We start from the raw sequence: 13,651 nt of genomic DNA, 5'->3' as shown, positions 1-13,651 counted from the left end.
TTCTCCCATCTGCTGCTCTTAAAGTCTGAATGCATACAGGCACACCTGCCACTTGTCCTGGAGCTGGGGATGAATACAGCACAGGAGCAGAGCCCTGACCACAGCGTGGCACTGGAGCTCCCCTGCCCATGGGATGTGCCTGGATGGCTGGGGTGCTGGCAGCAGGGCTTTCTGTCAGGTTTGCCATAAAACCTGAGCAATGTCATTCTTTCTGGATTAAATGTGTGAAGGGATCACAACACATTCTGCCTCTGTGCAAAAAATGCTTTCTGTGACTCAGTATAGGTTTTGCATGATATGTGAGCCAGGCAGTTTAGGTAGATATGCACACTGGTTTATTTTTGCTTGCCATTCACAAACTGAGTGACTTCAACTGAGGTTTGTCATGCTGAGATGCTTTGAGGATGAAGAAGTGAGAAAATGTATTGCAATACCTTGGAGTTGTGTTGTCTGGCACAGTAGGAGGCAGATGGGGTGCAAGTCTGGAAGCTCTTCCTCCTTCCAGAGTGGTCTTGCAGCATCCCTGCTCTGCATAAGCTGCTGGTGTATTGTGGTTGGCTCTAGAGGCAAGAGTGAAGCTGTGGGGTTTTCACATTGCCTTTGAGAATGAAACTTTCTATGAAAGCTGCATTAGAACTGGCTTAGGAAGAGACCTGTGCCTGTACTTTTATCCCAAATCACAGAAAGTAGAGAATGGAATGTCTCCACTGTATGTGGCATAATGTAGTTTATTACTTTTTGTTATTTGCAAAGCTACTAAGTCTGAAACCAGCTTCTGTGGGGCTGTAGAAAATTCATGAGAAGAGGATTTACAGTTCAGCTATTTGGAAGAGTTTTGCTGTGTGTGCTTTTAACAGACAGCTGAAAAAAGTGTGGATTAACTTCTCTGAGATTGCCTTTAAAGATGATGTGGCTCCTTGCCCAACTTTGGGATCACCCTGCTTTATTTCCAGTGTAAATACGCTTCTTTAATAAAAGCAAAGGGCCACCAGACCATAGGCAGTTGGTAAATTTGGGACTAAAATGGACTATGTCCATGAGATTTAGTGGCTTATGCAAGACAGAGGGAGATGACAAAGCAATGTGTACTTTTATTTTGTCTAATTTCATGGCTATTACATGTTTTGAAAGTCTTTTAATAACAGGGGAGTATAATCAAATGGCACTGTTTTGTTTTGTTGTTTTTTTTTTTTTTGGTTTTTTAATCAGTTGAACATTTCTGAACAGTTGAGAATCTTCCTAAATCCAAAGCTTTTGTTTCTCTTCTTCATTTTTGTGCTCTTGATGAATTGACAATTTTAGCAGTGGTGTCGATCATGTTTTAAGATTTCTCAGCTGTTGATGAGTGCACAGCAGAAACTGATGGTGGGGATGAATAGGAGGGTGGGCCAACAGTCTCCAGAGGTGTCTGATGTGAGGAGATGGGGATATCAAACTCTGGTTGCTGAGGGGTTTTCCCTGCTAGTGCTGTAGGGAAGCTATAAAGTGTCAGCATGCCCAAAAGAGAAGGAAGGAGAATGAGCTGAGGTATAGGCATTGTAAATATTGCTGATGTGGCTGAGTTGTGAATGTTTTTCAGTTTTTTAATTGTATTTTAAAGTTTTATTACTTCATGTTTGAAGAGCCTTCTGTCCTTGCTGATTGGCTCTTCCTGATTCAGGCTTAAGTTTCTCTCTTTGTTTCCTTGTTTCTCTCTGCGTAGTTAACATGTGGATGTTTCAAAACTGTTTGAGGCCTGAATGACGAAGGAGGAGAATCTTGTTCACAGTATTTTGCAGTCTAATCGTGGACTATTCAAACTATATATTGGACTACTCAGACTGGATATCTGGTTAGGTCCAGTATGGTACACTGATATTTATTTCCTTTGTGGCTGGTCCCTGAAATATCCATGTTTGTCAATAAATTAATGGGAAGAGGAAATACTGGTCAGCTGGTGCCCATCTAAGCTCATTCAGTGTGAGGATTTTGCAATGAAACTCCACTGTAGAAGTCTTTTGTTTTCTTTCAGTTTCTTCCTAAGCTAAATGGATATTATGGTTAATCTTACACAGTTGGAAAAGTTTATTGTACCTAACATTGTTCTTAGTTTCTAAAACACGTGTATTTCAGCATTGAAGTGCATGACAACATCCAGCTCTACTGGAACGTAACGTAGTATGCTGTCAACATGGGTAAGGTACACTCGATACTGAACAGTGGAACGAATCAATTAATAAAATGTTGTCAAAGGCTTTGGTGGAAAAAACAATATTTTTAAATGTCGCTTATGTTGGTTATGGGATATATGCTGAGTTAACCTCATTGAATTTTCCCCAGGAATTGATGCGCTTACAATTGGCGGGTCATTATGCTGCTCCACCTGTGTAGTGTTAAGGTCAGTGTGTTTTTCTGATTATAAAAACCATCCATACCATTCCATTATAAATTCACTACCATTCATATAATGGAATGTGCCAAAGCTCGGAGCTCGTTGCAGCTGCCCCCGGTCCATGTTTAAGATCAAACAAAGTGGTTCAGGTAATTTGAGCACCTTTTCAAGAATACGCCCAATCAAGCTTCATTTGAAGTGATCTTTCATTGTTTAAGGTTTTCTTTTCTTTTTTTTTGTAACCTGCTAAGCATCCATCTGATGTGAGTGTGGGGGTTTTTTTTTTGTGTGGCCAGCCCAAGAATTCTTATGGAATGAAGATGTGGTGATTATACAATCCTAGAAAGGAGGTCCTGGGAGCAGCAGGCAACTGTAACACTGCAGTTGCACGTATCCATGCCTAGGCAAAGCACAGAATGCATCAACCACTCACCTTCACAAGGCATTTTCTGAAACCTGCAGCTTCTAACTGTGAATTAATTCTGAGTCATCACGACACACAAATCAGCCATCACGGTAGACACTAATGTGTGAGATGCAGGGATGTATGACTATGGCACTAATCACTGACTAGAGGAACCTGTGAGATGATGTGCATGCGTAACACACTGCTGCTGAATGCATCCTCCTGCACAGCTTAGTCTCCTCAATTGTTGTGCGTTATCTAAGACAGCCAGAATGTGCATTGAAGTTTATCTAGTGTTATTTCTGTCACTGAAATGTTGATATGGTTGGGGCTTTTGTTTGAGTGTTTGCTTCTATATTTTCCTCTCTTATTAATCATCCAAATGACTTGAATTCTGTGAAGAGGAAGAGTTCAGTGAGCAGCCATGTATGTCATAGGGCATTATGTTCTTCCAGTTTCATGAGGATGTATCCTTTCTGATAAAAGTTCTGCACTTCACAGTAGCCAGTGAGAGCCTCAGGCGCGAGCAGTTCTGCTGGGGAGGCATTTGAGCCTCTGTGCAAATTAAGCAGTGCTGTAATTGCTGAGGAAATACATGAAGTCTCTTGATGATGACAGCTGAGAATCTTTGTGGATGTGTCCAACAGCACTTCTTTCACCTCTGTCAAGCTGCAAGCTTGGTGGTATTCTACATGCATATCGATTCACAAAATGTGATGAATCACAGGAAGACTCTTTGGTGAAGAGTAATCCTTGAATGTCCTAGTTTATGAAAACTGTTCACAAGCTGACATTTCATATGACAATCATTTGAATTTTGCAGCTATTGCATCAGGTAAGTACATCATCAGAAGTATTTGGCAGTGTCTTTTATTACTCTGAAAAAAAAAAGAAAACCAAAAAACTAAATGAAATTAAATATTCCCCCACCCCGCCAAAGCTGATGCAGGTTATGGTAGGAATGCATATTTTGCTCAAGTGAAAAGGCTTAAGAGGAAGGGCATGTTTAATAGCCAAAGGGGCATGAAAAAGATTGAGAATAGGGTTTGTTTTAGTAAAGCACAGTGCATAACACCTGTTTTAACTTAGGAGCAAAACTGTATTTTACTTGGGCATCAGATGGAATGTATTTGCAGAATTTCAAAATTCATCTGTGGTGATGATTTTCCTAAGTTTTAAATGAATGGATCTCTCACTGCTAGCTAAGACACTGCTAGTGTCTTTAACAAATCTGGACCCTTACACACATTACCACAGGAGATCCTGGAGGTTGTGTTAAGTACATTCCTGCCTCCAAGAATCCTGCAATGAATAGGTAGCTGATGTAGCAGCAGGAAGAAAAAAAATTACTTGCTTCAGCATATTCAACTGACTGTGATGCTTTGTTTCCTCAGGGTGGTCTTGTGGTTAAGGTAAGGGAGTCTTGGTCCTCAGTTTGTGTGGACAGCTGTATTCAGGTGTACCAAAGTTATGTCAAACACCTGTCACAAAGCACTCTCTATTAGATACATCATCTATCTTTAATTGACAAAATTCCTTAACTGCAGTTTTGGTTCAGTTTCTACCACTCTCCTATATGTATGGAGGGAAAAAAGCATTTTCTAAATTGGAAAAAGTCTTTCCTCAATTCCTTGCCCCACCTCCCCTCTCCTCATCCTGTATGGAAAGCATGTTGAACTAAGTTTATAACAAAATTTCTAGCTGGACACTTCTTTCTCCTTTATTGCCATTATTAGAAAAAAATTAGTTTCTGTTTTAATCTAGCATGGATTACTTCAGGGAAATCAAGCCAGATGCACAATTTAGTGTATGGCAATCAGCAGTAGGTACCTGTAAGGGCATTTACTTGTCCTTCCAGATAAGGCTGTTGAGTTGCAATGTAGGCATTGGAGATAAGTGACAGTATTTCTAAGCAGTTTGAAGACTTCATGGGTACAAGGAGTGTAGGACCCTGCCAAATCCTTGGGGAGGTGTAAGCACTATTTAGAAGTGTTTAAGTATCTAATTTCTTCAAATATTTTCCCTATATATGCTCTATATAGTAAACAGAGTGAAGTCATGCTCCTGTTGGTATTTCAGAGCACCGTTTTCTCTCCCTTAACTGTACAACCAATATAGAAAAGTGCTCAAATCTCAATGCAGGCTATAAAAACTTGAAGGAAAATATAGAAACACAGCAAAAAAAAAAGTTATAACACAATCAAAATAAGGTCCCAGTTACAAAATATCTTAGTGATCTAGTACGTGGTAGCTCCTCTTCAAGTAATTTCTGACTTTGAAAAAGTCTTCTCTAGATGAGACACAGAACAGCATGCAAAAAAACCTTTTGCTTTGGATTTAGTCCTTCATTAGGGAAGAGGGCTGTTATCAATCCACCACTTAAAAGAATCATCTCCGGTGTGAGTTTTACATTATGTTTAGTCTATCAGGGACCAGTATAACACATGTGCTTTTTGTAGTATGCTGTGTATTTACATTAAGACACACAGCAATATTTTATTCTTTAATTAGAGTTTATCACATACTTTCAATAAAAAGAGTTATTTATGGGAAAAAGATCCATTGATTTTTCTACACCGAACGTTATTACTGTACAGTTGTTACCTGGGGTTTATTTAGTACTCAACAGACAAAAACTTTTCAGATATCCTTTTGTAGTGTAATTCTGGAGCAAAAATAAACAACAACAACAAATAAGCTATAGGAATTACTTTTTATAAGGCAGCACATATTGGCAGAACCTACACTGACAGCTATTTCCCAGACAAAGGCATTTCCCCATATCCAAAATAAAGCATTTTGCAATCCCTTTTCTTTAATCTGTGCCTTATATATTTGCACTGCCTTTAATGCTAGTGATAACCAAAGTATGTAAAGAATGTGCTTTGAACTATGCAGTTTTTCTTACATATTTGTCTGGTAGGCAGAAGAGCCAACAGATCCACCAAAATCAATGGGTGGAAAAGGGATGGTGATTATCCAGCCTGCCAGCAGGAAGGAAACCCTGGCTCTTCCTGAAGACTCTCAAATGTGTGCTGGTGGTCCCAGCAATGGCTGCAAGATATGGGAGAGTGATTGGAGGAGAGGTGGAGCTGTGAACCAGAGCCCTGGCTCTCCTAATGTCTTTTTAATTAGAGTATATAAATATTGGCTGGGATTGCAGTTACATCTTAATGGAGAAATTAAGAAACAGATTAATTTTTGGCACGATTCTCTCTTCCTGTTTACGTGTGTCTCTATTTCCAACATCAGTTTAATTGAAGGAACAATTCTCTGTACTTGCTTATTATCTGCCAGACATGTAAAGGAATAACTATACATTTGGAAAAACACAAGGGTGCTTAAGGACACCACCAGAAATCAAGACATGCTTTAAAAACCAGCACAACTGACCAATATTATTGTCCAGGTTATTAGGAAAGAAGCACTTAATAGGAAATTTGATAATGATTGTCATTCTGCCCGCGATATCACTTAACTGAAAGGTTGTGAAGGTGGTGCTTTCCATCTAACTTCAAGTATTTAGAAGGGACAGAAGTTGTTTCAAGGCCTGTTGAATTTAACAACCTAGGCCTCATTTTCCATTGCATCCAAGACATGCAAGATGAGGCCTAGGCTGAATTCACTTTTGTCCTGATCATACCTACTGCACGAGCTATTATCCATACTGGATAAGATTGATGACATTGGAAACTATGTGTGCCTTCAGAGTTTCGATGCCAGTTTAAAATTTCTGGTTGCTGTACTGGCTGTTGTCAGCAAAAACCTCAAGAACTTTTAAAAAATCTGAAATAAAAGGCGTTATAATTTCTTTTGGTAAAATGCAAATATGCTTATAACTTCCAGGTTTTCCATGCTGGGAACCTACATTGTTTCCATAGTGTTTTGCAGCTTTGCTCTTGCATGATGTGTGGATATACTTTGGTTTTGACAGGCACAAATATTTTGATTTTACTGGGAAATTCAAATATGTTCTCAAAATGTGGCCCATCTCTTTAAGGCAGATAAACTGACTGAAAAAATCCATTATTTTTTGAGCCTCTATATGATAAAAGTCTAATTAAAGTCAATTAATGTTTAATTTTATTAATATTAAACCATTTACAGAACTAGTTGCATAGTGAAAAAAATTATTCTACAATACACCAAGAAAGCTCTGTCAAATACATTATCTCTGACTCTTTATGTGAATATATACTTTAATTGAATTGGGAATTTAAAAATGAAAAATATAAATGAAATTTTTTTTGTACTTTGCATTTCAAATTAGTCCATTTTTCATGACACTGAGTTTTCACCTCTATTAATTTCTTTGGTTCTTGTAGAAAAATTATGCACTTGAAGCCTCACTCAAAGTAGGAGAAAAAATTCACACCAGTTTTACTAGTAAGCTGGAAATCTGTCACAAAATCCATACAGAAAATATAAGCATATTTTGTTTAATTTGTAACTAAAATTTTCCACAAGGATGAGAACACGCTGAACTCTGTATGACAAAATACTAATTAGGAAGAAGGGAGCTGGAGAGGGAGTAGTGTTGTGTTGCATATTTGATCAGGTCCTGTTCCCACTAAAGTCACTTTGATTAGATTTATGTTGTGTGTTTCTAATGGCCTTTGAAATACCATAACACCTATTTCTGCAGACTTCTACACAGGAGAAAATTCCCTCGTGTGAGTAATCAATTCAGTCTGTGGAGGCCATGTAGAATGTTTTTATAGCCTACCTTCCTGGGATGATCAGACTTCTGGTTGCCCTTTCTGTCTGTCGGTCTCTTCCCTAATTACTTCTGAAGCCATTGGCTAATTTCAAGTGAAACAGAAAGGAGTCTTTGAGATAATTAGGTTTCTACAGGCCTCAGGGGCTGGGAAGAGGAGAGAGACTCAAGGTTGGGACTGGAGGAAGGACAGGTTGAGTCATTTGTCACCTGCTTAAGCAGATGGCAAAATCTCTGGGATTATAATTTCCTTTGCCTTAGGTGGGTTTTTTGCATTGAAATGGACAGGAAAAAGCTGGGACTTTAATAAAGGTTTAGTGATGATGAAGGATAGAGCTCTGCAGGAAAACAGCTGTTTTAATTCCACTGCTAACAGGGCTGCTTCTTTTTATTTCCAGGAATACTTTTGGAATCAGACCTGAACGTTTTTAATGCAAACATTTAGCTTCTGGTTAAACGTTAGAAAAAGGTTAGAAAAACAGCAATCAGTTTATCACTAATACTGAGAGAAACAGTACCAGAATAGTATGTAGCTATTAAGCTAATGTGTTACAAGCGATAAATTTGTTAAATTAGTGTCTTTGTCTGTTGGCAGGTCTTATACTGTGGTAGGCTCACCCTGACTGGACATCAGGTGCCCACCAGAGTTGCTCTGTTATTCCCCTCCTCAACTGGACAAGGGGAGAGAAAAAAAAACGAAAGCTTGTGTGTTAAGAACAGGGAGAGATCACTCACCCGTTACTGTCAAGGGAAAATCAGACTTGACTCAGAGAAATTAAATTCTTAGCAATCAAATCAGAGTAATGAGAAATAAAACCAAATCTTAAAAACACCTTCTCCCCCTGGGGTTGTGACCAGTTCTTCACATGTTTTTTCTGCCAATCCTTCCTCCCCGGGGGGATGACTCCATACCTTGCTCCAGCAAGGGGTCACCTGTGGGGTCCTTCCCACAGGAGACAGTTCTCCAAACTTCTCCAGTGTGAATTCTTCCCACAATCTGCAGTTCCTGCCAGAAAACCTGCTACAGTGGTGGGCTTTTCTCTCCATGCATCTTCAGTTCCTGCCAGGAGCCTGTTCCAGAGTGGCTGTCCCATGGGGTCACAGCCTCCCTCAGGCATCCATCTGCTTTGGCTTGGGGTTCTTCTTGGGCTGCAGGTGGATCTCTTCTTCACTGTGGACCTCCAAGAGTTTCTGGGACACAGCTTCCTCACCATGGTCTGCATCCCAGGCTTCAGGGCAATCTCTGCTCTGATGCTTGAAGAACTTACTTCCCTTCCTTCAGTGATCATGGAGTTTCTGTAATTGTTTGACACACATTTTTTCACCCCTCTTGTTGAAATGTTTTAACTGTCTTAACAATGTTATCCCAGAGGTGCTACCACCATCATTGATGGGCTTGGCCTTGGCCAGAGGCGGACCCCTCTTGGAGCCAGCTGGCAATGTCTCCATGGGACATTGAGGAAGCCTCTGGCAGCTGCTCACAGAAGTTGCCCCTGTAGTTCCCTGCTACCAAAACTTGGTCACACAAACCCAATGTATGCACACAAATGAATCCCTACACTGCTTTGAAACCCCTCAGGGAAGTGCCTGTTCACTGGTCAAGTTTTAATGTCACTGACATTCCAGTTTTACTGCTTAGGGTTAAATTGAATAGTATTTCATCTAACAAGTAATATCATCAATTTAAAGTAGCATCTGTAGACCAAAGCATATTTCATTGATTTGTGCACAAAATTGGTCAGCAGGAAGTTCTTGTTGTCCATAGGAGAACAGAACTTAGTCCCATTCCAAGACACCCAAGCAGGCCATGGCTGCTTGTGCGGCCACAGCCTTGTTGCAGGGCGATATTTGTGTCTCAGTCTTTCTTCTAGAACTCAGGTTTAAGGTCTGCAGACCTCAACAGTTTTCCAGCTTGCTTACTTGTGCAGCCTTCTATAAATACTAATTAATGAAACTGTAGACTTTCATTGCAATGCCCTGAAACCTCATCCTTGATGAATTTAGGACCCTTCCTTGACAGAAGATTTGTTACCAAAAAAATGGGTTAAAAAAATTTCTCCTTTGGGCCTTACTTTAAGTGCAGTATTAAAAACTGTAATCACTTTTCTTCTGTGAGGATTCAATGGCAGCAAAAAAGTGTTAAATCTAACTAATGGTTCTCATTAAAATTAAATGAAACTATTGTTTGAACCTTCATTCAGAACCATTTTCATGGTTTTTTGTCTGTGAACGAGTGAAATAGAATACTTCCCATCACCTCTGCAGATGTTCTTCTTCTGTGGAAGCTCTCACAAGACGTTTTGAACATGGGACTAGAAACCCTTTTGAACTGGAGTAAAAGAGGAAAGAAGTAAATTAACACCCCGAGCAGTAACATAAGCAGATGTACAGGCCTCTACATATGTGTGATACCCCATAGTAATATTTAATTATTGTGTTTGAGGTGTTCTGGCACTGGCAGCCAACTCAGTATGGGTGGAGTTCAGCAATCATACAGTCACCACAGGGGTTGCTCATCTCTATGTGCAACTCCAGAATTTTTGGAGATTGTAGTCACAGGGCTTGTCTCTCTTTTATGTTTCTATTTGGCTGGTGGAACCTGGACCAGTTTTCTCTTCTTTATCTGCTTGAACTAGACTGATCCAGTTGTTATGGGTGGTTTCTGCTTTGAAAATCTGCTTTATACCTGTAATTGTTTCCCATGGGGAAACTACCAGGCTGCATTTCATCTAGCATTGGCTCACATATTCCCAGGAAACCTTAGATATGTGGCTTAGATTTGTCTTACGGTGATCTAGATGAAAACAGAGTCCCTGAACACAGCTTATCTCATGTAGGAGTTTTTTGGCCACCACATGTTCTTTTTTGTAAAATCTGAATCTTGTTCCTCAACTAGAGATTGTAATACCAGAACTACTACTTTTCTCTAGTCATAGTTTCCCGTTTTTTTGCTTTCTTATGAATACAATTATAGTATCAGCTTATTAAGATTTATACAATCAAAACATAAACAACTTTAAATAATGATGAAGCAATAAGTAGCAGTCTAGTTTGAAAATACTTGTCACAGTTTTTCCTCTCCAGAAACAGAAAAATCTCACCCTTTAAACTATGCCTTGTAGGTTTAAAATCACTAGTATTAAGTTTTTAATTATATCAGAATTATTTTCAAGAATAAAATATTTGATCTGTGCCATTATTTAGCATTGGTCAGTTTTTATTTACCATTCCTCAGTGCAAATTAGGAAATCTTGATCCTCAAAATATTGGTCATAATAGATTTTTCTTTAAAAACAACAAATTTCAGGTATTTTGTTGTCACAGTCTCCCTGAAAGTGTAGATACATGAAGAGAGAATCTGTTAAGAATAAGCATACTTAAATGGGGAATTCAAACTCTTGGTACTTCCAAGAAGTTTTAATTCTGTCATTTTCACTGACATCCAGTGATATCAGATGGAATATGTGCCATTAAGATGACTATGCTTCAGTGTCTCATGTTCCAGTTTTCTTTAGAAAAAATGAAAAATGTTTATTCTTATAATTGCATAGGAAAAAACCCAGATATCATGGTCTAAAACTAATTATGTCTTAAATTAATACTAACCTATCAAATCACATGTTTGTTTTTAGGTTTCGAGATTGCATTCTAAAAGTACTTGCTGTGATCTGTATTTCAAAATGCAACTTGCTGCTCTACATGTTTTGTGATGTGTCTTCCAACAGAGTAGGTTGTCCATGGATGAAAACATGTGAAGTGTTTTAGTTAAAATATGAACTCTTTATTTTCCCGGTCTGGATTAGTCCTTGTTAGCTACAGCTGTTGACAGCTATACAGGTTTTCCTTTGCTTTACAAAGTCACTTTGTTCCCTATTGAAATCAAGGGAATTCTGCCTTTAACTTTGTTGTAAGCAGGATCAAGCACACTCAACTGGATGGCATTTCTGTAGTTTTCTGGAGGTGATATGGTAATAACAGGAGCTCTGTAGCCAATTAATTTGAAAATGTCAGGGAATATTTCAGGCCTCATTGAAAGGGAGATGATGGAACTGGGGGCACACTCTGAAGCTGGTTGAAAGACTGGTTTATTGCAATGGTTTGTTGTTGTTCATAGATCAAAGGAATGGTTGATACAGGCATTAATACTCGACAGCCTGCTAATGGTACCTACCTGCCTCACTGCCTGAGGAGGCTAAGAGACTGACACTTCAAAACACTTACACTCTTAAAGAAATACAGATGGAGGTAAAGAAGCATGACAGTCTAGCAGGAGTGAATGAAACAGGACATTTTTCTGCACATTTAAATGGTGCAGAAACAGGACATTTTTTATGTTCTCTTTGCTGTGGAGTGGGGGTCAGCCAAAGAACCATGAGTGAAAAGAGCTCCTTCTGGCCCTCCTGAGTTTTGTATGTTTATTGTCCCCACAAGTTAATCCAGTGTCTGTCTTATAGTTGGTACAGCAAGTGATGCTCTGTGTCCTGTCCCTTCCTACCTACAAGTGTTGGAACAGTGGTACTGACAAGTGAGAAAGGGGAGATAGGCCTTGAGAATAAAAAGGGATGAGGAAGAGAAGAAGGTGCATGGTCACCTGGAATATGGCTATGGCATGGGCTGTGATGTGAGAGACATGGCACAGAGGAACAGAGTCATTGCCAAAGCTTGGCAGAGGGAGGGAGGAGGGAAAGTGCACACAGCTCTTTCAGGCGATGGCACTCAGAGTCAACAAAAGTTTTTCAGGTGATGGTGATAAATGTCTTGCAGTGTGTATGGATGCACTTGTGCTGCACAGGAGTGTCTAGGCAAAAAGAGAAGGATGGATGGTGGGAATGCTAGATGCATAGATCTGCAGGATAAATTCTTTGATACATACACACATGAACCTTTCATTTGCAAAGATATATACTTATGTCTGAAAGGAGGTTAATATTAAAAACTTCTGTTTTGATATCTGTGCTTAGTTTTTTTCAGTGCCTCTTTCTTGTGTGTATATTTCATGCATAATAAGCTATGCCTGACACCTGTGTAATACATTAGACAAGTCTTTTCTTCCTGTGTCTGGTAGCAGTATGCACTAGAGATATGACACAAGGCTTGTTTTCTAGTAAAACAGTTGTCTAAGTGGAAGGTGTAATGCATTCTTCATGGTAGAGAATGGTAGAATTTTTATAACTCTCATGTAACATGAGAAATTAAGAGTGCTTTCCACAAAAAAAGGAAGACTCCTCCAGTCACTGAACTTTGGGGAAGAGATACGGGAAATCTCAGACTGCTTCTGAGCAATGACTGAGAAATTGCTGTACCTGACAGTTCTGGGAAACAGTGTACATTACTGGGTATCTTTCTGCAACTCATACTTACTCTACATCATTTCATTGTTAGTCTCTTAAATTGTGCAGAATGTCTTCACGGCTTTTCCTGTAAACCTCTGCAACGTTTACTGGTACTACATTTTTTTAAAGAGCTGTACATAGAGTGCATATACTATACTAAGTATTTTATTTTCTGTGCTCTTTCTTTGGATGTACCCTCTAGTCTGCAATTTTATAGTTGTCTAGAAAATCAGACTATTCTTAAGTAATCAGGTAGTAATTTAGTTTTGTTGTTTATTTTCCCTTATGATTCTATTTTGCATCCATTAATGTACTTAGAATACACATTTTCTGCTGCCCTCAGGAGTGCTTTGTCCACTTACCTTTATATAGTACAAAATTTTACAGCTTGAGAGGTCTGACTCCTTCCTACCTAACCTAACATGTCTGACCTAGGATCCCAACAGTCACTGACTCCTTAAAAAGGGATAAAGAGAGATGGAGCTGAATTCTGTCTGGGAAAGCCTTACCTGGGTCTCAGTCATTTTCATGAGTGTCCTGTCACTTCCCTCTGAGTACTCAGGGAGTCTTACATTCCTAAATTGGGTGGCTTAAGTACTCAGAATTTCAGCTGAATGAATCTGTAGACATTGATCTTTTTCATGGAAAAGTACTTGAAGAACCAAAGTTATAAGATGGTTATAAAAATCCATCAGGTAAGCGATGTCTGTGATTATGTGCTGTGCAGAATGTAAAACAGGACATCCAGCATGGGCAGGGCTTCTCAGTAGGAGTATCAGGGATCACCTCACAGAAGAGCAGCAGTGGTTTTAGCCTGTAACAGA

At 39.2% G+C, this 13,651-nt stretch overlaps 1 protein-coding gene across 4 annotated transcripts in view; it reads left to right on the top strand.

Annotated features, from left to right (window-relative positions):
* The window catches only part of HECW1 (HECT, C2 and WW domain containing E3 ubiquitin protein ligase 1), a 253,036-nt gene that overhangs the window by 64,163 nt on the left and 175,222 nt on the right, over window positions 1–13,651 (top strand). The window contains exon 2 of one of the 4 annotated variants that reach the window (XM_066557186.1): window positions 2,320–2,377. The exons of the other annotated variants lie outside the window; for them this stretch is intronic. Coding sequence (XP_066413283.1) covers window positions 2,351–2,377 — 27 coding nt within the window. The 5' untranslated portion in view covers window positions 2,320–2,350. The remainder of the gene's footprint in view (window positions 1–2,319; window positions 2,378–13,651) is intronic. 4 annotated transcript variants of the gene reach the window in all.

Source organism: Molothrus aeneus, chromosome 1 (genome assembly GCF_037042795.1).
Source record: "Molothrus aeneus isolate 106 chromosome 1, BPBGC_Maene_1.0, whole genome shotgun sequence".
NCBI lineage: Eukaryota > Metazoa > Chordata > Aves > Passeriformes > Icteridae > Molothrus > Molothrus aeneus.
This window is presented reverse-complemented; position numbering and strand designations above follow the sequence as displayed.